Source organism: Epinephelus fuscoguttatus, linkage group LG3 (assembly GCF_011397635.1).
Source record: "Epinephelus fuscoguttatus linkage group LG3, E.fuscoguttatus.final_Chr_v1".
NCBI classification, from domain to species: Eukaryota; Metazoa; Chordata; class Actinopteri; order Perciformes; family Serranidae; genus Epinephelus; species Epinephelus fuscoguttatus.
In genome coordinates this window covers 18,487,095-18,511,916 of record NC_064754.1, presented here as the reverse complement: position 1 = coordinate 18,511,916, position 24,822 = coordinate 18,487,095, and the positions used below count along the sequence as shown (strand labels likewise).

Genomic DNA, 24,822 nt, shown 5'->3' with positions numbered 1-24,822 from the left:
TGCTGCATCTTCACACTTCTTTTGCCAGACTTTTGGCCTTTGCCTCTCTGCTCCTTTCATTTTCTTGTGCTGTCTGTACCCTGACTTTTCTTTTATGAGTGCCTGATTTTTTGTGAGGCATCTGGACTCAGACTGCAGTTCACCTCACATGTTGACATTAGTGGGCTTATGAGTTCTCTGCAGTGCCGCTGTCAGATGGACCATACCACTTCACAATACCTGTGGGGGATGGCAGGAGTATCAGATGGCACACTGAAATGTGTTGTCAGTGATTTAAGTCAGTAAGTAAATTGTTGTACTTGACCCGATTTTAAAGGTCAAGCATAGACCTTTTCATGGGGCGTTGGGCCTGGGTCATCTGTACCAGTACTGCTCCCTGGACAAATGACTCTGTCGTAGTCATGGGTACTTATCAGCTTCAGCTCGGATCAGCTTAGATTGGAAGTGATGAAAATATGACATCTGGGGGAAAACACTCATTTTCGCCCTTTTGCCGATGCAGTGCAAGACAGGCCACCATGAAATAGCATCTGTTTCCATCCAAGCAGTGCTTAAAGAAAATGAAAATGAAAATTCAGCCATTATCTACTCACCATCATGCCGAGGAAGGCTCTGGTGAAGTTTTAGAGTCCTCACATCCCTTGCGGAGATTGGCGGGGGGAGCGGCTAGCACACATAATGGCTGACGGCGCCCCAGACTAACATCCAAGAACACAAAATTGAAACCACAAAGTATCTCCAACATGCTCATCCGTAGTGATCCAAGTGTCCTGCAGCCAAGTTGTTTCGAAAAACGTCATATGAACTCTGTTTTTAGACACATCAAGGGGTGTGAGGACTCTAAAACTTCACCTGAGCCTCCCTCGGCATGAGGGTGAGTAGATAATGGCTGAATTTTCATTTTTGGGAGCACTAGCCCTTTAAACATAAGTCCAAATTAATCAGCACCGTATTTGAGAAAGAGACTGAAAAAGTAAGATATTAAAAAACAGAAGGGACCAATATAACATTTTCACTGGCCACCATGCCGCTTTCCACTGAATACTAACTTGTTTTCCAGCCCGTTTGTGATGTTGAACGTGACACACCAAAAAAACAACAACAGAAAGCCATACTTGTCAACTGCAGAGCGCCATACACTCAATTGCACACGTAAATTTTGGTGAGAAAAGGGTAAAAGTGACCTGTGGGAACAACACTTGTTGAAAATGGTCCAGTATTGCGTCAGAGGGCTGTAACCTGCAGCAGTCAAATAGGCTACTATGTAAACATTTGAGGCAGGTGTCAATTTACGTCTAATAAAATGTTTGTTTTTGCCACTAACAGGCTCAGATTGTTATTATGAGTGTCTTACAACATTGTTTAACATAGTTTATGAGGTCAAGGTTAACTAGAGTACATTTTGCCCCTTCTCTGTTCATTTTAAGACATATCTGTGCTGTTGAGATGCTTTAAATTCAGATTATATTCAATTTGACGGAGCGACAGTGCCCCCTGCTGTCAAAACCCAGTATCGGCGTGAAGAAGTAACAAGCGGAGGATTGTGGGTAATTTTCAGAGCTACGGAGGATTTCCAAGAGGTACTTCCTTGTTATTTGTGGACAAATATGAAGTTAACTTACTCAAAAAGCACATTTAAGTTAAGCTGACTGTATCTGTTTGTATGTTAATTGTTTGTCATTAAGTTCGCCTTGTTTTAATTAAGTTAAATATTCGTTTTTATTATTTTGCCGATAGTAAACTATGTGTACGCTGTTAGCTAACATTAGCATGATGCTATCTTTCCAGATAGAGCACGACGTCACTTAACACCGTTGTCCCTTGCTGTTTATCCCAGATACGTTTTCACTGTCGCTCCATTTAATGTTGTAATATGTTAAACAGGGAGATTTACTGTTTTTTAATGGTTGGTTTCTCTCTGGTGTTTTTAAATGCAGTGTTGGAATATGAATGTTTTTGTAGAGGTGAAATACACAAAAAACACGTATGTTTTGTTGTTTTGTATGTTGTAATTTCAAGAGAGAGGGAGGCAGCATTCACCATTTTATTTGCACAAATTTATAATCCACTATCCACCCACTGTATCACTTTATTATTTTATTGTATTATTTGTGTTGGAGCCACAATAACATTCTTTGTATTTGTTTTGATTCATGTTTAACTAATAGTGACCACATGTAAATAGATGTAGCTTTGTTGTTTGTACACAGGGTGGCGCACTAGAACAGGGGCCTGTATCACGAAGCAGGATTAATGTCTTAGCGAGGTAACTTCAGGGTTAACCCTGGGTTTTCGGTCTCATGAAGCCGGTTCAGTTCTTATCGGGGTAGATCACCATGGTAACTTACTCTGAACGGCTGTCTTTCTCCGGAGCAGGGTAAGTTCACGGTTGAATCTGATCCTATAAAAAGCACCACCCACTGGCCAATCAGCTGTGAGGAAAAAATGCAGCCCAGTCATGTCGGGAAGTTTAATTCATTTGATTGATTTTGATTTGAAAGTTTATTTTGAACATTAAAAAATAAAAGAAAGCAACAACAACAGACAATGAAAAGATTGTTCACAAAGGGGTGGAAAGAAGTCGAAATTTCATCCCACCCCTTCATAAGAAAGAAACTGATCATTTGCGGACACTTAATAGCACCATTAATTAGTGCCAACATTTTGTTTTGTTGGAGGAAATGATCCCTGTTAAAGATAATGGGCCTAATTGACAGCTTTGCTGCTGGAAATGTGGAAAGTAGCCTAACATGTCTACACTTCATGGTGTTGGAGGGATTTTCCTTTTTGTTTTTTAAAGAGGGAGACTAGGTATATTTTTGCGCAGCTGTTAATTTCTAACACAGCTCAGTATCAGGATGATTTTATTCAGACTATCAACTTGGTGTTGATATGATTTAATTGTGGCGTCAGTTTTAAGCTTTATTGTAACATATATAACGTTATGACAAAGAAAACCAGTTTATCAGACGCAATGATGTTAGACGATAATTGTAATACACACAATTCATCTGCGCAGCATTGATTTCATGGGATTCAAGGGTGTGACCAGTGTCAGATGTACAGGTACAGGTACTGTAGCTACTTGAACCAGTGATGAGTAATTTAACCTACACATCATTTTATTTTTTATCTTGTTTTGTCTTGATTTTTCCCTCTCTCCTCCTCTCTTTCTTCTTTCCTGACCCATTTTTTTTCTTCTCTATTATGTGATTTCATTGATGTTTTGACAGGGAATTTCTTTGATAGGCTTTTAGTGGCTTCTAACCTCTCCGGCACTTTTCTTTTTTTAATCTTGCAAATGTTATACTGTCTGTTTTTAACATTATGTGCAAATAAACTAATCTAAACTAAAACTAAACATTATTCATCCCGTTATGCGTTGCCATGCATGTTTCCTCCTCCTGCAGCTGCCACGGTGTTGGCCTTTTCTCTAATGTTGCTTTTCTCCTCCTCATATTTTAGTAGAATTAATCTCTGATCCTCACGAGAAATACTTTTTTTTCCCTCACATACGGCGCTCTGTGAGGATGCTCAGTGACGCTGTGCTTCTCTCATGATTGTGATTGGTCCGCTGCGTGCGCGTTCACGGCTCTTGATAAAGCAACCCTGGGTTGAGTTACCGAGTTGATATCCAGCGTCGTGATACCGATTATCCTGATTGCCATTGTTAGGGTTAGTCAACCCAGGATAGGTCTGGGGAACCCAGGAAAGGTTGATCTCGCTTCGTGATACAGGCCCCTGGTAACGTAGGTAATACAGGTGGAGGTGCAGGTGATGAACAACAGGTGTGTGGCAGGATAAGCAAATAGTTTCATGACTGTGAAGTGTGGCAGCATGAATAGTTCATAGCATGGAAACTAAACTTGGACACTTAACTATTAAATGGACAGTAAACCTGTGGTTGACTTGAAACTGCTAAGTGGAAACTTACCTGAGATTAACATACAGAGTTTTACCTGTGAGAGTTGAGCACGTGTTAAAATAAATAGGTCATCGCACTCAAAGAAACCAGATGATGAAGTGGACATTGGTTTGTTGTTGCCCATAACACGCATCCGGAAAGTTCTCCCCGTTCACCCCTCAAAGCCTTAAAATGTTACGTTTTTTATTGACGGTGATTTTCCATGAGATAGTGCACGAGCGGGGTGTCCACACGAGATCACTTAACACTGTTGTCCTTTGCTATGTATCCCAGACGTAGAACTGGTTTTCCATGAGGTGAATAAACCTGGCTATTACCACCATCCTCCAGCTCCAAGTTGTTCATTAGAGCACAAGACGTCACACACAGGTTACCATTACAAAAAGAACCCTACAGTGAACTGAAATGTTTTTCTGTACCTGTTTTGCATCCAAGTCTCACTAACTACATGTTTTGTTCTGAAATCTTGTCGCAGGAAGGAAATGGTTGAAACACGACTGAGGGTTGGAGACAGGGGACGAGTGCCGGTAATAATTTGTTGTGTTGGAGTACAGAAAGTGTTTCTTACTCTTATGTAAAAGATTTTAAATGTCAAGGCTGAATATTTAGCTGATTTCAACAACGTGAAAAAGTGTGTGTGACTTTAAAAAGAGACTTTGTGTGAGCAAGACTTGGACACAAAGCAGAACGGAACATGCGAAAGGTACAGAAAAACTTTTAATTTTTCTGAAGGGTCGATTCTATATGTGATAAAACACTCTTAATAACAATTTGAGGCTGAAAGAGGCAAAAACAAGCACTTTCAGTTCCCAGAATTACATTGTAGTCTGTTTTCTGCAGTTTTTGCTCAGTACTGGACCAATTTCAAAACATGGGGTAATCAGGTCCAGGTTGAAAAAAAGCCAAAGTTAACTTTTAAATTAGTGACATTACTGAGTGAATATTAAAAAAAGATGAATAAAAAGGTAGCACCAATTGTAATGTAAAACACTCTGACAGCTTTTCAAAATTGCGCATGCGACACACGTGACCATATGCATTATTTCAATCACAGTAATATCATGCTCTGTAATAACAGTGATCAAAGACCGAAGTAAAGGCCATAGAGATGAGGTCTATGCCCTCTGTAAGTCTGTAAGTGCTAGACTATATCCTGTAGCTGCTGCTTTTTTTCTGTAATTGATTTTTCCCCCGTCATTTTCACCTTATGGGCCAATTTTCGCTGTGGAAGAAGTAGTTTTGATATTGCTAACACGGAGGTCTAAATGTTTTCTAAGAGTTCACACAACAAAAAGAGGCCACTGCAAACTTCAACCTGAGGCTGAATCACTTGATATCAGTTTTCATATTCACATGAATATCCATAAATGTATATGCACTGAAACACTGAATATGCATGCTCTGTCTGTCTGCAAACACTGTTGTGTTATTAAACTGACTCTCCATCAGGATACTTTTGGCAGTATTTGCATATCCTCGAGGACCAAACTTCAAAAATGTCAGTGTCTCATATGAATTTCAATCAGCATTAACATGCAGCATTGCCCAGCAGAGCAAGAAACTCATTTGATTTATGTAGACTGGCCCTAACGCATAAAGTCCCTTGTTTTAAATCACTGCAACATTAATCATTTGACAACATCTTGTAATGTGATTCTCAATAAGGAGTAATTTAGGTTTTGTTCTTGCACTGCGTGACCCTCTCCATTACTCAAACATACCTTTAATGTTGACAGCATTCGAGAATATCGTATGAACAGTGTGAATAAGAATAAAATGATTGGGTTATGTTTTGCAGCTTTTTATGTATCTGCATCTGTCTGTAAACAGTAACACATCTTCTTATAACTCCCCCATAAGGGAAATGATGGAGCGGAGTGTATGTGGAGAGCATTAGAGAAGAGAAAATGAAAAACTGAAAAGGCACAAGCCATCCGGGGCACAGTGCAAAAACAAGAAGGTGAAATGTGCAAATTTGTACAACTGTACTCTCATTATTTATTATAATCATTGTTTGTTATCTAAGTAGTTTATTTGAGTTGATTTCTCATTAGCTTCATTTCTCGTTGGTAATGAATACAATAATGATTAGAACAATAATTAAAGGTTCAAGCAGCAACGTATGGGCCCTCGCAGCTTCCTGCCAATGGGGGTGCTGGTCGCCAGTTACCATGGCTGTGCATTTCTGTGACAGTTGGACACTGGCACAACTTTCTTTCCCCCTGGGTCCCTGCTCCATGTGGCCAGTCTCTTGCGGAGGCGAATGTACTTGTCCCTCACGTTTTTCCACCTCTTGGTGCTGTCTGCCACATCCACACTGATGTTTTGTGAAATCTCTTTCCACGAGTTAGCAGCCATTTGAGTCTTTGTAGTGGACTGACGAAGAGTTGTATTAATGCATGTATTTGCGGACCTCTTCGATCAGCCTCTCCTCCATTTGGTCCATGTTTAAAGAATGAAGAAGGAGCAGCCAGAAATGCGTAACAAGAGATACGTGGCCTACAAGCCGACCAATCAAACGTGTTGTGGTCTGCATCGACACGACGCCTAGTTACAACTCTGGGGAGGTGCACGTCAGGCTACGGTGTAGGTTACGGCGTAGACTCTAAATCGAAGTGGCGCCTACGCCATAGCTTCGGCGTCAATTCAACGCAGAAGTAGAAATTACATGTAAGAGAGCCTGGTCTTACACCAAAGTCGTCAAAATCAGGCGGAAAAAAGGCGCCTTTAACCCCGGAAACGCAGTGGGACAAGGACAAAAATTAGGGCCATAAGAGTCTGACTGCGGTGGGCGGGCGGCAGGGGTGGTGAATAGATCCAACACTGAGCGGTGTTAGTGTCCCATAAAATTCTATATCCAAGCCCTGTTCTTTGGTTGCCTAAACCTGACCTTGTGCGTTAGTTGAAGGAAAATAACCATCAATTTGCTATGTTGTACTGACGTAGTGCGTTTATTTTAAAAGAGACTGTATGTAAACGTTAAATTTCCTGTGACAACAGAAGTCTATTTTGAAAGAAGACAATGCATGTAATAGGCTGAAGTTGACACGGTGTCCCATAACGCCAGCAACCAACGCACCCAGGGTACCTTGCACATCGTATGTGGACGTGCAAAGTCCATGTCCAAACATCAATATGTGACAAGGTCGCAGTTAAAATGTGTTGACTTAGCTGTTTCCTGCATGGAGTGTGTTGGAAGTGACATAATAAAAGTTGCGTACCACTTCTTGTTTCGACTATGTGAGAACACGGTGATTATACATCATGTTGCTTTAAATTTCATGTAAATTGGATGATCTTTGCCACAGAAGGTTGACTTCCTGTTGTCAGTCAGTGGCGCCATGAGTCAGTATGGTCGTGTAGATGTCTTCAGGCCTGGACTCTTATCCAGCGTGTGAAATCTGGGGTGGATTTGCCCATGTAAGATTAAGTTTGAACACAGTCTTCACAGGTTTTAAAGCATTTCTGCGCATATTAGACGGATGTGGTCAACTTGCAAGTAGCAGTACAAGTCTTGGTATGTCACATGTGCCTCCCAATTTTTGTAATTGTGGGTGAATCGTACCACTGCAGGTGCTTCTCTGAAATTTTCTAGGAAGCCTTACTGAGACATTTTTTCACATCAGAGCACGCAACCTGTAAAATATAAATTCTTTCATCAGCTCTGATGTGCGTGGACAGTGAGGTGAGCTTTTGAGCACCTCCTGCCCCTCAAAAACGTGATTCTTTTTATCAAATAATAACAAACAGAGTGATTTCATATAAAAGGAACATTTCATGTCCCCGCACCACACCGTGCTCGGTCCCTAAAATTGGGTGAGTGCCAGGGGAAGCATGCCTAGGGTGCTGAATGTGCTCTGGCACTGTCTAAACACCATAAATAACTTAAATTTCGGGAAGTGTGAAATGGAAGAAAGTCTTTTTCTTCTGCTGTGAAAATATAATGGCCTTGCTGTGTTGTGCTACGGTATAATGCATCCACATGACACCACAAATGAGACCATACAATAGACTGCAATCACTGCTTTCTTCTGCAGTGTAGCCTGGCGCATTGGAGTGAAAATATCCTGTGACTGACCTCTCAGATTCAAAGGTAGCATAGCGTTACATGTTCTGCTGATTAAGAATTAATTTCAGCTCCTTTTGTGTGTGTTTATTTGAGTGCTGATATAAAACCATTACAAGTTTTTAAGGAAAATCCCTTGATCATATTATAACTAGTGTTTGAGAGAATGAAATGACTCTGGGCACTGGCTGCTGAGAGAAACACAGCACAAACAGCTTTACTCGACTGATTGGATTTGATCAGCCATGGAAGACATGTAAATGTACCCGTGTAGAGGTTACCACAGCACTAAGGGCTGTGGAAGCAGATGAAGGAGGTTTATCCGATGTGAACAGCTGGATGTCTTCAGGGGACTTCAGCCTGTTAGTTGTGAATATTGATGTGACAGAAAGAGGGAGAGTCAGAGCCATTCAGATACAGGATTGTGCGTTTTTATTCTCTAGTGCACTGTGAGGGTGATTTAAGACCTCAATAAGACAAGCATTAAAACAGACACAAGATCTGACAGTGGTGGAAACCCCAACAGAAGGAGGTGATACTGAACTGTAAGGGGCTGAATAGAGTGCGCTCTTGTGCACACGCCGTCTGCAATATTTCAATATCCTGTTTGTGGTTTCTTTGAAAATGCTGCTGACACAAGATCATCTGAAGGGTCACGGGAGATAAAGGTACACACTGTGCGCTGACTGATTATAACGTGAAGACAGACGACGTGGCTCATCTGTTATTCATGAAGTTTAAAACAGCAGCCACAAGTATCAATCAATCTCTTTCACCATGTGTGCCATCTGTGCGTCACTGAGTGCGCACGGCGCCCTGCCTGCTACTGCTGCTGGAGGAGGAGAGGCTGTGCGCTCACACCCACATTCAACAGGCACTGAAGGATACTTGTTACGTGTTTCACCGCGCTTCTATTAGTGTAACTTTATACTGTAAAGTGCGACACTCACTGTAGGGGTCCGGAAAGGAGAGGTGTATTTTTTAGGAATGGTGATGTGCTTAAGTTGCGCGCTATGGTGCACACACGCAAATTCTCTTTTACCATTCTGGCTTTGCACCTCAGTCAGTAGATCAGACTACTGAAACAACCCAAACACTCACTATATTCAGAGGAAAGGAGAAAAGGATGGCAGCTCCACATAACGGAACCAACGTAACGGCGAACTACACCAACCAGTTTGTGCAGCCACCGTGGCGCGTCGCTCTCTGGTCCGTCGCCTACAGCTCCGTGCTGGCGGTGGCTGTGTTTGGAAACCTCATCGTGATCTGGATCATTCTTGCACACAAGCGTATGAGGACGGTGACGAACTATTTCCTCCTAAACTTGGCGTTTTCGGACGCGTCAATGGCCGCGTTTAACACTTTGATAAACTTTATTTACGCTGCACACGGGGAGTGGTACTTCGGCGAAGCGTACTGCAAATTCCACAACTTCTTCCCAGTCACATCCGTGTTTGCAAGCATCTACTCCATGACTGCGATAGCTGTGGACAGGTGGGCGCATGAAATACTGCAAGAACAATATCTAAAGCATGATTTATAACGCTTAACTGTCCCCACGCCACTCACACCTCTTTCCCTATAGGTGATCAATTACATGTGGGTAAATGTATGACGTTTTAAAGCAGTAACAATGTAGATTAAGACTCTTCTTATGTGCACCTCTGTGTAAATATTGTATGTATTGGAGTACATTTATAATCAGTATTTGTGTATTACAGAAAAAGAGAAAAGGGATTAAAGCCATTGAGCTGTATTCCATTGTGATGCAGATTCAGCAAACTTTAACTCTCAGAGAAGAAATTGAATCAAGTCACATGCACAGAACAAGAGCGGAGGTTTTATTTCAGCATTCGGGAGGACACATATGAAACGAGGTGGGGTGGTGGTGGTTAATTTCTTGCTTTCTGGAGAATGTTTCTACAGCAATTTGTGCATTTTCTGCTTCAACTTCTGGTGTAAATATCTCTAATTTGATCAAACTCCGCTGCTTCTTTTATGCTTTTATTGTTGGGAGGGACAAATGCACTTGTTCTTAATACTTAGAGGGACAAGTCTCTCCTCCACCAGAAATCTACGCTTATAGAATATGTATATTTCAAGCTTATGTCGTGTAAAAACAAAATCCTTGTCACCCAAACACTTTGCTCTCAAGTGCTTTATGCATGATGTTTTGGACATCTACTGTCTGATCATTCCACTTGGCTACGTTCCACCAGCAGTGGCAGAAAATTGAATCCTGTGCTTTGAAACGCAAACTCACATCAGTCTTGCTTGAGGACAAAGTGCACTCCATTTGCAGACGCTGATGCAGTTAAAGTCATTTGGTGTTTTAGCTTGTGCCCTCATTTTCATAAGAACTTACTGATGGAGTCCCCATCAGTTGAATTTAAATTCCGCTGAAGGCATCTCGTGGCATTATCTGAGTTTATGTTCCCTGCTGATTTAAGTATACGTTTATTTCAGTTCCCAGTGGAAGGCTATAATTACTTGTTTGTGATTTGCATTATTATACTGGAAAGGCGGTTTCCCAGCAGGGTGATTGCCATCTCACCCACCACGGGCCTATTCCACATATTTAATTTTACGTTTCACTGCTAATGAATCGTGGATTGAAGCTTCTGTTTTGCAAAGAGTCTGCAATGCAGTGAATGACTCTTTGTATGCCAACACCCCAGAAGAGATCAGTCTTCCCTCCATACTTTCACGCTCTCTGATTCTCTTGCTTTTCTGTCTCATGCACTCATATTTATCTTCTTTGCTCCCTCACACTTCTTTCTGTCTTTGTTCCTCCATCTCTCATCCTGCCCCTGTCGTTTCCAGTAATGTGGTGATGCAGTCATCACTATCAGCCGGGGTTTGATACTGATCAGTGGACCGTCATACGTCATAATGTTTGAATAAAGGGATTAGACTGATGAAGGAAGCAGCCACAGGCCGAACATAATGAAAACAAAATGCACCTTGAAGCTGCATCCAGGCGCAGTGTGTATCAGCAGCGATAGTGTACAAGTGTGACAGTGTGTTGTGATATTGTGTGAGGTGTTTTCCTCTCCCAGTACTTCTCCTTGACACACGAAGAGAGCAGTGTATTTCCCGAGGCCGTGCTCATTTTGGCTCCTCTACAGCAACCTCCATGGGTTTGTATTTTTGGTCCGCAGTGTCCATTTGATTCCGTCAACTGCGTACTGAGAAAGAGAACATCGGCATGACCTACATGTTGTAGATGTAACCTCCGGTCATGCTTTTCGTAACCCCAGTATGGTGCTGTCTCCGCTCTGATGTCTTGAAATGGCATGAGGCCACAGTTCGTGATCATCTGTGAATTTGTCCTTCCTGTTGACTCTTTGTACTGCCAAGTGTGTTTCCTAAGGCACTGGAGCAAAACAAACACAGGTTGCTGTGTGAAAGGTAACTGGCAAAGCCTTGAAGCTTTTTGTGATAACACGGCTGCTGCCTTTTCCCATTTCTCACCTCTATTTTCCTGTGTTGAAGCTGTGGATGTGTAGAATGTAGGCTTATCATTAGGTCTTCTGCAGTGATACAGTCTTCAATGTTATGTGTGCAGGGAGAACCGGAGACGAGGCACACATCATTGAGAATAACAAGTGCTGTTTTCTGCAGGGTCGGTTCACTATAAACACATGCAAATATTGGTTTGGTTTGTTCAGTTTTTGAGACCTGCATCTGTTATAGTTCTTCTTCTACACCATTATGGTATGTAATGGAATTGTGTTTCAGCAGCAAAAATAACGACATAACATTCAACAAAAGCAGTGTCACTTTAGAGACAATGTTCCTGTTACTCATGATGATCCACAGACTTTGTCATGAACAGTGTTTAAAGCTACAGTTAGTGACTTTTATGAAAATAGGTTTGTGTCATATTTGTTGAAACTGTCACTTTATTCTGAAAGAAGGGCATGAGGCAGATAATCTGTGAAACAAGTCCTTCCTTGTCTTTTTACTGATTCTAATGGCATTTAATCAAGAGAGACAGAAGAGTGAAGTAAAGATGATATTTAATACAGAATATGAGTGAACAGATCAGTAGATGATTTGTGCTGATTAAGATTTAACAAGTCTTTGGCGCTTGAACACCAGAGGGAGATATTTTGTGACCGAGGGAAATCTGAGCAGCAGCAGGATAAATCCCCCCATGGAGTCTAGACACTGGTGGTGGTGGCTGCTGGCTGCTGAGGTGTATGAGGCTGATGGATTTGTAAAGACTAGGTGGTGATGGGGAGGTGGAGGGTGCACATAACGGCAGCAAGCAGAGCTACGGCAGAGAAAGAAGCATATTTAAAATGAGGAGCGATAAGATGATTGGCTGACAGAGAAGGTGTGTCACTGTGCTATTGGTTGATTGTAAATCAGCTGATGACTCAGTTGACAGACCCAGACGATGATACCTAGAGAAAGCGAGTGAATGGCAGGGTGAGAAAGAAACTTACAACCTGAGCATAAAAAGCATTGTCTTCCTGACTGAACTTTAGCTGGAGCTTTATTTCCTAGAATCTTATGTGGCACACTGAAAACAATCAAGGAACAGTCTGGAACAATGTCATCGTTGGACTTGTTACTCTGCAGACATCACTGTAGTTTTCATAGTTTTCATCCACATATTTCATCCATCTGACAGGAGTTCCATTAAAGCTACAGTTTGTAACTTTTATTATAAAAAAGACTTTCATCAGATTTGTTGAAACTGTCACTATAGTCACACAGCACTAAATGAGACAGATAATCTGTGAAAAGAAATTAAACTCTTTTGCCTTGTAGCACTTCCAAATGCATCACCATACATGAATGAAAACAACCAATCAGAACCAAGGAGTCTCTTACGCAGCTGTCAGTCATGTCAAGTTTGCTCCAGACACCAACACATTCTCCCTCTGACCTTGTCACATATTAGACTCACAAGTCAGTCTTTAGATGCTTTGCTTAACTAAAGACTGATGACTTTCTCCCTGATTTTGTGTTTAGATGGGCGGATACAATTTCAGAGTTTAAAAAAACTCCTTACGTTGCAGAACCAATAGTAAATCCGCAGGGCGGTCCTTTGGTGGCTCGCTGAACTCTTGTGCTCGGAAACATAGTCCAACTAGAAACACGTGTAGCGGTACAAAATGGCTCAAATCGCTGTAAGTCCTTCATTTCCACAATCTTGTGGACTGAGCACACGGCTACAGCTAAACAGTGCACTAAATTGTGTTTCTGAAAACATTTAAGGCGAGAAATAGACAATGCAGCAAGTCTCTGACAGCAGTTCACGAGCAGTGATTGACACAATTCATAGCCGTATTTGAGACTTCTCAGCCGTGACTTGCTGTTTTCATTCATGTGCGGTAATGCCATTAGAAGCACTACAAGGCAGTAGAGTAAGCAGAGGAATAACTTTTTTTTTCACAGATTATTCATCTCATTTAGTGCTGTGTGAAAAGGTTACCAACTGTAGCTTCAATGGAGCCACTTTCAGGGGCAGAAATAGTCTCTATGAAAACTATTGACAGTGTTGTCTGTGGAGTATCAAGTGTAGTGAAGACATTGTTCCAGGGAGGAGGAGATGTTGTTGAAATCTTTAAAAGAATCATGTTTCAGTTCTCTCAACAGCACAATAGTCCATTCACTTTCATTATGTTGTGATGACAGCATACATATGGGGGTTGAATGTCCCAAAATCCAAACAAACAAAACCAAAGCTATCTGCGTGGCTGGATGCCATTAGCTGTGTCATTTGAACTCACCATTTAAGTGTTTTTTTTAAGATTCTGTGAAGTGAGGGTGGCTGGAACATTAAGCACACTCCTCTCGTCTGAGGACGTATGAGCCAACACTTTATATTTAGCTGTGCACATGTTGGGCCGCTCGCACTGGAAGTCTCATCCAAGGTAATCTCTGCTAGTTCAACACCAGGCGGTGATGAAGTGACTGTTTAGTTGGTGTTGTCACACCACAGTGACGCAGTTTCGAAACAATACGTTGTTGAAAGCTTCCATGCAGCTTAAGGCACACCAGACATCCAGGTTGAACACGAAATGAAATGATATATGAATTTGCCGCTGTAATGTCTCTGTGATCATGCCCAGTCGAGGCTGAACGTGCTTTGATGTGTGCGGTTGGATATCAAACAGGAGTGTGTGTATATGCGTTTAATCATATTATTCAAGTGTTACTGGTGTTGCATTGTGGTTATTGTTCAGTAGCTACAAGTCTATTAGATCAAACAGCGTTGTGTGAGCTCATTGGATCCCAAATAACACAGACTGCTGTGGCCCTCACTTGATTGGGCATCTAACAATCTATTCACACTGCCAACCACAAGGGCCAGCGAGACATGCAGAATAAATGCCAAGCAATTACTGGTGAATAGATGGGGCATCTTTGTTGTTGTCCCTCAGAGAGTTCCAGTCACTGAGGTGACAGGACAAGACCCATTCTTTACCATCTGATGGAGATTGAATTAGCGCCTCTAAGCCTGTGTTAGCAGCAATTGAAAATCATGTAGCATCCTGAGTCGGGTTCATGCTCAGCTCATAATCTGCTGCCAGTTCTGAGCGCTTCTCTGTGTGGTTCAAACGAAATCTCGTCACAGTTTATTGGATTGAGTCATCCATCAGTTTCCCTGAATATCAAACACCACAGTGTAATTGGACATTTACAGGCTGCTAGGCAGAAAATCAAGTGTAATACTACTGTAGAAAATAAAGTGAAAAAGCTTGAATCATCTATTGATTTTTAGGCCAGAAAATTCGATTCAGACTTAATCACATACAGCAGTGCTTCCCAAGATAAACCCGAGGAGGTGGCTAGATAAAGTCGTAAGAGAGAAAATATATAGATTTCTGTTGCACAAATGTTTTTACACATCATACCATATCGTTTTGTAATAATTTCTTATTGAATACTGTTTATTTTAACATCTTCAGGCCACTGGAAATCCTTTAGAATAACCAATCCAAGAAAGTGAAATGACTCATTGTTTGAACAGCTCGTTAAGTCACACTCACTGTAATGTATAACCTGTATAAGCAGACGTTACTTAATTTTAGTGAGTTCAGTCAACTTCCTGGTTAAATAAAGATTAAATCAATTAATCAGTGATTTATGTTGTTGAGGCTTTAAACACACTTATGTCTTATAACCTGCTGACCTCCAACCTTTAGGTACATGGCCATCATCCACCCCCTGAAGCCTCGTCTGTCAGCCAAGGCCACCACAGGAGTTATCATCTGTATCTGGAGTCTGGCCGTGGTCCTTGCCTTCCCTCTCTGCTACTTCTCCACCACCCACGCTCTGCCTCGCAGGACCCTCTGCTACGTGGCCTGGCCCCGAATGGCCGATGACCCATTCATGTGAGAAATACTCTGTAACTTGCTTTAGTAGCTTGCTTTGATATCAGGCAGTCCTTTCTACGTAAGCTGAGCTTTATAGGGTGCCCAGTAGCTCAGTGGTCAGGGTGGGTGTCCCATATACAAAGGCATTGTCCTTGCTGCAGTGGCCATGGGTTCAGTTACAGCCTGCAACCATTTGCTGCATGTCATCCCCTCTCTGTCTCCCCCTTTCATACTTAATCTGTCCTGTCAAATAAAGGCAAAAGCCAATAAATAATCTTTATAAACAACACAATTTATACACAGGTGTAAGCGGTGCTGGCCTGTGATTGCATTACCTTTCTCCTCCAGCAGCTCTCTCCACCTGGGAAAGGTTACCCCGATGTTGACCCTAGTTTTTTGAATTCAGCAGTCACGTTGCGTTTTTTATTCCCTTTATTCCGCTTTCTTGGCGACGAGGATTCTGTCTCCCGTGATGCTGCATATGCATGATCCTGCATTGTGCTCAAAGAGTGGGACTTTGTTATGCTGCAGTAGTGCAGGCTTTCAAATTTGCCAGGGTAGTAGCCGAAGCGCCTCTTGCTCCTCTCCTTTGGCTTCTCTGTCACGCAGCGCTGGCCTGGCTCTCAACGAAAAGATGGTGGAACGTTATGGAACCCCCCCAAACGACTTACCCTCCCAATGTACAAACAAATCCGAAATTCTCCTTTTACGAGAATACTTTAAGTCAGATTATTGGTGGAGGTAATAATACACCAATGATGACATATATATGAATGCAGACATCGATTTTTGCCAATAAACAACTGAAAATGCTAAACAATGTCCATTTAAATTTTGACGAACCTCAGTAGCATTGACTCTTGAGTCTTCCTAGCTCAGCCATTTGGATCCCAAATCCATAAAAGGAAAAGTCTCAGTGGAAAATTAAGAATGTAATATGGCGTGGACAGATTTCTTTGCGTCCAACGCAAACACAACAACCCACTGCTGAGTAACCACCCTGTGGTAAAACATAGTAATGAATGTTCATTAAGACCTGTACTGTTGATAAAAGCCTTTTCTGATCTAATGTTTGCTGATCCTTCCATCCACCCCGACACTCTCCATACACAGACTTCACTCTACTGTGTCACCTGACTTCCTCAAATCTTTGTCACTTGAGTAAACACACATTGTTTTGCAGCATTTGCTGAAATAACTGTTGCTGTCTCAGTTTGTATCAGTGTAGCATTTAATATGATTTACATGTGACATTGAGATCAAATCTACATTCATCTGGTGCAACAGGTATCATAAATATGAGGCTCAACTTGGATTGACAGTAGAATATAAAATCTACTGTGTATGAAATTATATATGAGTATAAATTCTTTATAAATGTAAACGGTCATCTGCCTTTCCTTGTTTTTGTCCCCAGGTATCATATCATAGTTACAGTCCTAGTCTACGTGCTGCCCTTAGTGGTGATGGGCATCACTTACACCATCGTGGGGGTGACTCTGTGGGGAGGAGAGATCCCAGGAGACTCATCTGATAACTATCATGGACAGCTCAGGGCTAAAAGGAAGGTAAGCATTCATGAGCAGAAATAGTCCAACATCCATTCAGAAATTTAGATATGACCTGGGGCAGTCCAATTAGTAACTGTGAACATGATGATCTTTGAACGCCAGAAGTCAGAGAGCAGGAATAATGTAATTCTCTGCCACTGAGCAGCCTGTGGCTGCAGGTACTTATTATCTCACTTATGCAAACAGTAAAAGGAAGAGGGAATATGCCATTTTGACAGAGATCTGGGAGTCATCCAATTTTGTAATCTTTTTTTTTTTTTAAAAACACGAAGGCATTCAAAAAGCATCTGCCAAAGCAGAACAATTATCCATCTATTCCTTTAGGATTTGGAATAAAACCTCTGTCTCTGTTAATTTAATTGCTTTGGTAAAACCATTTACTGTCTGATGGGGGAAATCTCCACCTCTAAATCTAATTAATTGTTAAGTGTATCCTGCTGAAAAACAAGCTGGTGCAAACATGACATCATTGGTAGAAATAAGACATAAGCCTTTACAGCAATACCCTTTGACTGATTTTATACAATTTTAAGCCTGTCATATATTACATGTTTTAATGAACCGAAACAACTCGCTGTGCTTTCTGTTGTGGGAACTAATGGAACTAATATCTAGGGGTGTAAATCACAAGTTTCATCACGGCACAATATTTTATCAATTCTTTGGTCAATGATGTGATAATGCTGTATCACAAAGTCCGCCACAATAGAATTTTAATTCCACTCAATTAAGGAGCCGGCGACTGACATGAGATAATATCAGTAGATATCCTAATTGTCTTTTTCTTGGCTGCTTACCATAATCTGCCTGGCACTATGCTGCTAGAGCTGCTTGGATGGTAATGAAGGAGGTGCGCTTGGATGGAAATGGTGACACGGCAATGTATCCTCATACAGTGATTACGTATGATATCTTAGAAATTAGCACTCCACAAATGGCATTTTCACGTTATGTACATAACGTAAAGTTGTGTACTTAACATAAAGTTGCATAGTTTAGGTTTAGGAACGGAAACATGGCGACGTTTTACCTTAAAATAACTAATGTTGGTCTCCTGAGGGAAAGTCCTGTGTTTGTTTGACCAATCCACCACCTCAACCTACCTCCTTACACAGACTTTCACTCTTGATACTATTTCCTTCTTCCGTCGGCACATTAGTCACATGAGCACAACCTTCCTGATTATGTTGGTTACATATGTATGAACAGTGCATGAGAACCGCCTGGACACAGACGTGCCAATGGAATTTCAAAATAAAGGCGTAAATTAAAGATGATTATCTGGATGGATGTTTTCAGTTTGCATTGATGATACTGGATCGTTTATTATTGATATATTATTTCAGCTTAGATTGATGTATTTCAGTTTAGATTGATGTATTGTTACACACCAACCAAATATCTCTGATTTAAAAATGCTGAGTACATTTGTCAGACATGTAGTAGGAATTTATAGAAACCATTAACCACCAAAGTGAGAACACTGGGCTCTTTAAGAGATTAATCAAAAATAGGAATATTAAATTCAATCCCACTGGCGAGATTGAAAAGAAATATAAAGTTAATTAATCTCAACAGTAATAAAGTTCTCTAGTCGTGCTTTCAGTTTTAATTTTCTGTCAGGTAGAGGACAATTATACAATGCTTACATTTAGAATTATGAACGTCAGCAACAGCATATTGTTCTGAACAAGATTAATGACATTTGCTGTCTGTATGTGCGGCAGGTAGACACACTGCACTGTGAACATTTCAGGGGACAAACCCTTGATTCCACAGAACACAACCTTTGTGGTTGTCACTTGTCCTCAATCACGTCTTTATCCATGCACACGGACAAGCACAAGCCCTGAACACCGACAGTGTCTTGAGGCACTGTGAGATTGTCCACACTTTGGTAGAAGTGTCTAACAACAGGGCCTTTATGTCTCAGGAGTGCATTCAAGATACGCTTTTACAATAAGACCATTTACTGCTACAATTATCAAATATGAGAAAACACATCTTGCAGCAGTCACTAAAAGGTGATAAAGGCAAATAAAGCACCCACTGCAGCATCATCGGCAAATAAAATAATATAGTTGGCACAGGCATGGTCAGTTAATTCTAATAGATTTTGTAATGGATGTCCATTCCTTTTTATTTCTTCACTGGACATTACTATGCCTCCCCACTATATGATTTCCCTGTGGCTGCCCGAGCACAAACAGAATCGTTCTGCCTGTGACTATAGAGTCTAGGGATGGGCAACACAAGCAAAAACACTATTTGAAAATCGTGGCAAGTATTCAACAATTTTTCGAATAAAGGCCCGAACATACTCGGGCGGAAGGGACTCCCCGCAGAGTCCATTCCGCGTATGTTCCGCCCGAGTATGTCTCTGCATGTTTCTCCTGTTTGTAGAAGAGCGTCTCACACCGCTGTAGCAATCCTAGACTGCCCTTGTGCGGTTAGGAGCTGAATTGCATGTCAAATAAAGGGGGGGAAATAAGACAGCGAATAGTAATAGTCACATTAAAAAATCGATTTTTCAAAAATAAAACAACTATTCAAAAATCGTGACCCATCCCTAATAGAGTCCAAACTTCTGCCTGTTTGCCTTTACATGCTTCCACCTTTTCCTAAGAATCTGTATCGGCTTCAACATAGTGATTGTTATTTCTAAGCCTCCCAGCAAGAAAATGGGTCTTTGGGGAGTCCTCTCCGCGTAAATGAGAAGATCAATAAGTGAAAAGGAATATCTGTGTCTGAGTGTGTGGATGTTGTTTGTACACAGGAGTATTCAGGGTATACCCATCTGTTCCACTGTGATATTTCACACTGTCATCATGGCAATTTAAGTGCAGAATTCACAAGCAGTTTGCTTTGAGTGTGTGTGTGTGTGTGTGTGTATGTGTGTCTGTGTCTGTGTGTGTGTGCGTGTGTGTGTGTAAAGTCTGGATTTAGCAGAAGAGATGCAGCATGTTTCTCTTTCAACCTCCACCCTGTCCTCATCGCTGGTTTACATGGCACAGTGTCTGTTTCTTGGGGATGAATGTCATGCAGGTTGAGAGTTTTGTGCTCGCAGGCTCTGGTCAGAAAAGGTTACAGAAAGGGGAGAACAGCTCAGGGCAACACTGTCAAGCATCACAAAACAAGCTGGTTATACTGTACTCCCAAAAATACTGAATAAATACAATTAGGAAAACGTAAAAAAAACAAGGAGAAAAAAGCATGCGCGTAAAACCTTTAGTTTTCTATACATAAAGTTTTAACAGCTGTGTCATGCCAAGATAGTCTGTCGTCAAGTATATACTGAATGCTTCTAGTATGCAGTGTGGCATTAATAATCCTCCGGGACTGTATCATGCTCATGCTTGTTTAACCCAAATAATGCGTAATGCGGTTTGAGGTCAGAACACAGGTAGTAGTCTCGTTTGAGATGAGCCAGGGCTGCACAGAACTGATTACCACGGATTGTTGCACAATGCATTCCAGTTGGATTTGTGTCCGACTCCATCCCAACTTGCTCTGATGTCATGCAAAAGTGGACAATGATAACCTCACGTGATCGAGGCGGATGCAATTTTTATAGAAAATTTTCATTTTTGTTGAACTGGAAAGATTTTGATTGTATTTGTCAGATTTTAAAGATTATTGCTTTTAACAGAATACATTGTTTGGCTGATGATGACGTACAGTACTCATAGCCTAAGGGTCCCTTCACACTAGGGTTGGGAACGATTAACCGATACGACCGGATATCCGGTTTGACAAGCAAGAAATACGGCTACGTCGGTAGCAGCCTCCTCAATCGATACGAGTCAGCCATGAATCCTTAGATGAATCGATTGTAGAATCATGGATTCAGGTATCGCGAGACTAGCAATCGGTTGACTGACTTTAACAGTTTGCATCTCAAAAACAACGCGAGAGCTGGCGGCATGCTCTGTAGCAGGCATTACCGACAACGATAATGGATGTAAACATCAGCGCCAGCTTTGTCTGAGAGGGTGGAAGTTCGCTGCAAAGATCAACCTCTCATTGGGCAGAACGAGCCACCCGCTGAAGTCCCGCCCTACCACCTCCGGTTGCAGTTTTCAACACGTCCTTTACTAACTTTTGCAGTGTTTGATCTTGCGAGGATGTAGCCATTTTTCTGCCATGATTCGCGTCCTGTAGGCGATATTTTTGTGGGCATGTTACACCAAAACCTGTTTCCCCCCGGCAATATTTTTGCAAGCACATCGTTGCTGTGGCACCGCCAAGAACGATTGTGATTGGTTGAAAGAAATACAAGCAGCTGGGGCGTTTTTTTTTCCTCCAATCTTAAAGTGAGAGTCGGCCCAGCCAGACCTTTCTTTTCTTGAGAAAGGACTGGTGAGCGAGACTAGTGCCAGCTTGACCGGTGGAGATGAGGAACAGAAGCTAATGCTGGCTGGATAAACCAGGGAGCAGCCAAGCCGCAGCAGAAACTAAAGGCGAATCCTGCCGGTTGTGGGTTGAACGGGGGTCACAGACACAGACAGAAATACATATTCCTGTCAAATACGGCGGCGCATGATAACGGCTTACCGGCGACCGACAAGCCCGGCTCCAGGTCCAAGAAGTCTTCGTCTGTGTCATGACTGCCCAGAAATACCAGGCGAGCCGTGACAGCACACAAGTATGTGACGTGTCAGAGGAGAAACGAGCAGTTCACATTTCCACAAACCTCACTGCACTTTAGGGACTGTTCTTTACTTGTCAGGGGACGAGGATGGCTGGTTGATTTTTATTTTAGTTATTTATTTATTTTATTTTATTCCTCTCATTTTTATATTGATCCCATCCAAGAAAATTATGTTCATTCAGCAAGACTTTTTTTGGTCCATGTCAAAAAATAAATACATTTAACATGTGATTTTGTTGTTGTTTGACTTTTTATTTTATTTTTGCCAGTGCCATACAGCAACAATGCTTGGGAATGTGGTCTTTTACAAATTTGAAAATACTGTAAGAATGTCACTTTTATAGAACTGGCTTCTTTATTTTATAATGTATGATTAATGTCTACATCAACAAATGTTAGAATCGTATCAAATCGTATCGTTCCTACACTGTATCGAATCATATCGAATCGTTCTGTATTAAAATTATATCGTTTTTTAATCGTATCGTAACCCATGTATCTAGATACGTATCGAATCGCCTATCACAGAGAGATTCCCAACCCTACTTCACACCTGCCCTGTTTGGTTCGTTTGCCCCCTAAGTGTGGTTTGTTTGGGCCAGTGTGAACACAGCAATTGCACCCGAAGCCAGACCAAGACCTTCTTGAAGAGGTGGTCTCGGTCCGGTTACAAACGAACTCTGGTGCGGTTTGTTTGTGGTGAGAAAGTGTACCAACCTCGATCCGAACCAACTGCAGTCACTAGACACATTGTTTGGGTTAAACATGAGCATGTTACAGTCCTGGAGGATTATTAATGTGCACCTCCTCCTGTACTGCCTTAATATGCACATTCAGCACATCCAATGCATCAAAACATTGTTTTCTAGTTGGAGCCGTGCCTCGTTTTCAAACTGTATGGTTTGACTAAAATGAACAATGACAGCAATATAGTCCACGATGACCAGTGCTAAAATCAACCTGCGTAGTTGTACCTCCATTGTGACATTAGAAAGTGTCACATTTCTCTTCCAAGTGTACTCTTCTTAAACGTTTTGTTTACTTCCTGGATTTTTCCCACGTGGAAATTCTGACCAATTAAGGGCAGCTTTCTCACGCAAGGCATTTGATCTGGTCCGCTTGCAAATGCTACTGTGAGAACATGAACCAACTCTAGGCAATTAAACAACTTTGTAACAAAATGAGTCCCTGATTCAGACCAAAGCAAGTGAACTCTAGCTCTGAAAGCACCCTAAATACATTGGGGTGGCTGTGGCTTATAGAGCAGGTCATCCACTGATTGGCGGTCCAATCCCCGGCTCCTCCAGTCCACATGTCAAAGTATCCTTGGGCAAGATACTGAACCCAGATTGTTCCCGATGGCTATTCCCTCGGTGTGTGAGTTTATGAATGGTTACTGAGTAGCAGGTGGCACCTTACATGTCAGCCTCAGCCATCAGTGTGTGAGTGGGTGAATGTGACTTTTAGTGTAAAAGCTGTTTGAGCGGTCAGAAGACTAGAAAAGCACGATGCAAGTGCAGTTTATTTACCATCCATTTACATTCATATTACAGGTTATAAATTATACATAGTCTATTGTGTATTAACATTAGCTGTTTTAATTATTTAACCCTCCGGTCCCCCTCAGACGGAAAACGTCCTTTTCAGTCATTTTTCAGTTTTTATTTTTTGATAACTTCATGCATATAACATGACATTTGGTCAGAAACCTTATTTTTGGTGATATTTTGACATTTTAAAGCCGCTCCTAAATCAGGCCTAAAGTACACAAATGGCAACCTTTTACGACACCTCGCCCTCTCGGACGAAAACCGTCCCCATTGAAGCCCATTAAAATGACATTTTTTTATTCCCCTTCAATTTACATAAAAATGAGATCTTTTTCTATCTCTGGCAGTCAGGTTAGTTAGAGAGACCGAAGAATGGTAAAAAAAAAAAAAAAAACCCACATGGGGCCAATTTCCATTTTTGGGGCCCTGCTGTCTTTTCAATACAATTCCTGGTTTGGCCACTTGAAGAACTGTAGGCTCCTAGCAGGGAGGGCAAATGCAGAGTAGATCAAAAAAATGGTCTTGCTGTGCTCATAAGGATGTGACAGTGTGGGCTGTATAAAAATTTTGCAATATTAGTTTGTGTGTGTGTGTGTGTATACATGGACTCAAAATACACAATGTCAAATCCCTATGTGAAAATATAGCTAAATGCTATTACTCATGCGTTCCAGAGTTAGGGGATCAAAGTGGAAGTTTTTACTAAAATCCGGCTGAATTATACATTTTCTCCTGCTTCCCCTGCAGAGCAAACACACACTAAATAATAAGCAATAAAATTGCCTGCATTTTTCTCCTATTTTTTCATTATTGAGGTTTGGGAGCCATTGTTGCAAAAAAAATTTAAAATAAAAGCTAGGTTAGTGTTGATATGGATGTCTGGGGGCTATGGCTGTATAGATACTTAAAAAAATAGTGTGTGTGTGTGTGTGTGTGTGTGTGCATGCACATGTGTGTAACTGTGTAGCTAAAAATTGCAAATTATGAGCTGCAGGTTGCTGCAAGGTTACATTACTGTTTTCTTTCTCCATCTCTCTCTCTCTCTCTCTCTCTCTCTCTCTCTCTCTTTCTCTCTCATTCATACACACACACACACAATGAATATTTGGTGTGTATAATCTGAGTGGGAGTTGGTTAAAAGATTTAAGCAAAAAAAGCAAAAAAAAGTAGAAAAAAAAATTGGTTGTTTTTCAACAAGGACAAAAAACATCCCGAAGTGGACAGGTGTGATTTTTTTATAAGGGGGACCAGAGGGTTAAGTACTTAGCAGCACAAAGACTTGTGGTAAGTGGATTGTCAGGAATCTTAAAATAACATCTGCATAGTTGTGAGTCCCTGACTACATCTGACTTATATTTAATGAAAGCTGTTGTCTTGTATTTCTTTCCTTTGTGTTTGATTGTAAAATGTTTTCAATCTGTTTGTGTAGTTTGAGGGGAACAGGTCTGCTCAGCAGATTATTATTATGCAGCAAACTGATATGATGCTGACTTATATGAGAATTCATGTAAAATGGAGGATAAACCTTGACCAGAAATCGCAGATATCCTGTGAAGCATTTTAAGAGGAAACTCTATCCCAAAACAATTGGAAACTGAAAACAAACTGATATATGGGTCTGATAATATTTGAATAAATCAGACCTAACAGGATGCAAGTGTTTCTGTGACTTCCTGCACAGACTGCTGGAAACTGTCTGATTTGACTGTGGCTTTCAGGTGC

The 24,822-nt window shown here is 41.3% G+C and overlaps 1 protein-coding gene across 1 annotated transcript in view; it reads left to right on the top strand.

Moving 5' to 3' along the window:
- Nucleotides 1-8,865: 8,865 nt before the first annotated feature.
- Nucleotides 8,866-24,822, top strand: part of tacr3a (tachykinin receptor 3a) — a 55,687-nt gene continuing 39,730 nt past the window's right edge. Inside the window, exons 1-3 of the mRNA XM_049572403.1 lie at nt 8,866-9,485; nt 15,158-15,346; nt 16,746-16,896. Coding sequence (XP_049428360.1) covers nt 9,118-9,485; nt 15,158-15,346; nt 16,746-16,896 — 708 coding nt within the window. The 5' untranslated portion in view covers nt 8,866-9,117. The remainder of the gene's footprint in view (nt 9,486-15,157; nt 15,347-16,745; nt 16,897-24,822) is intronic.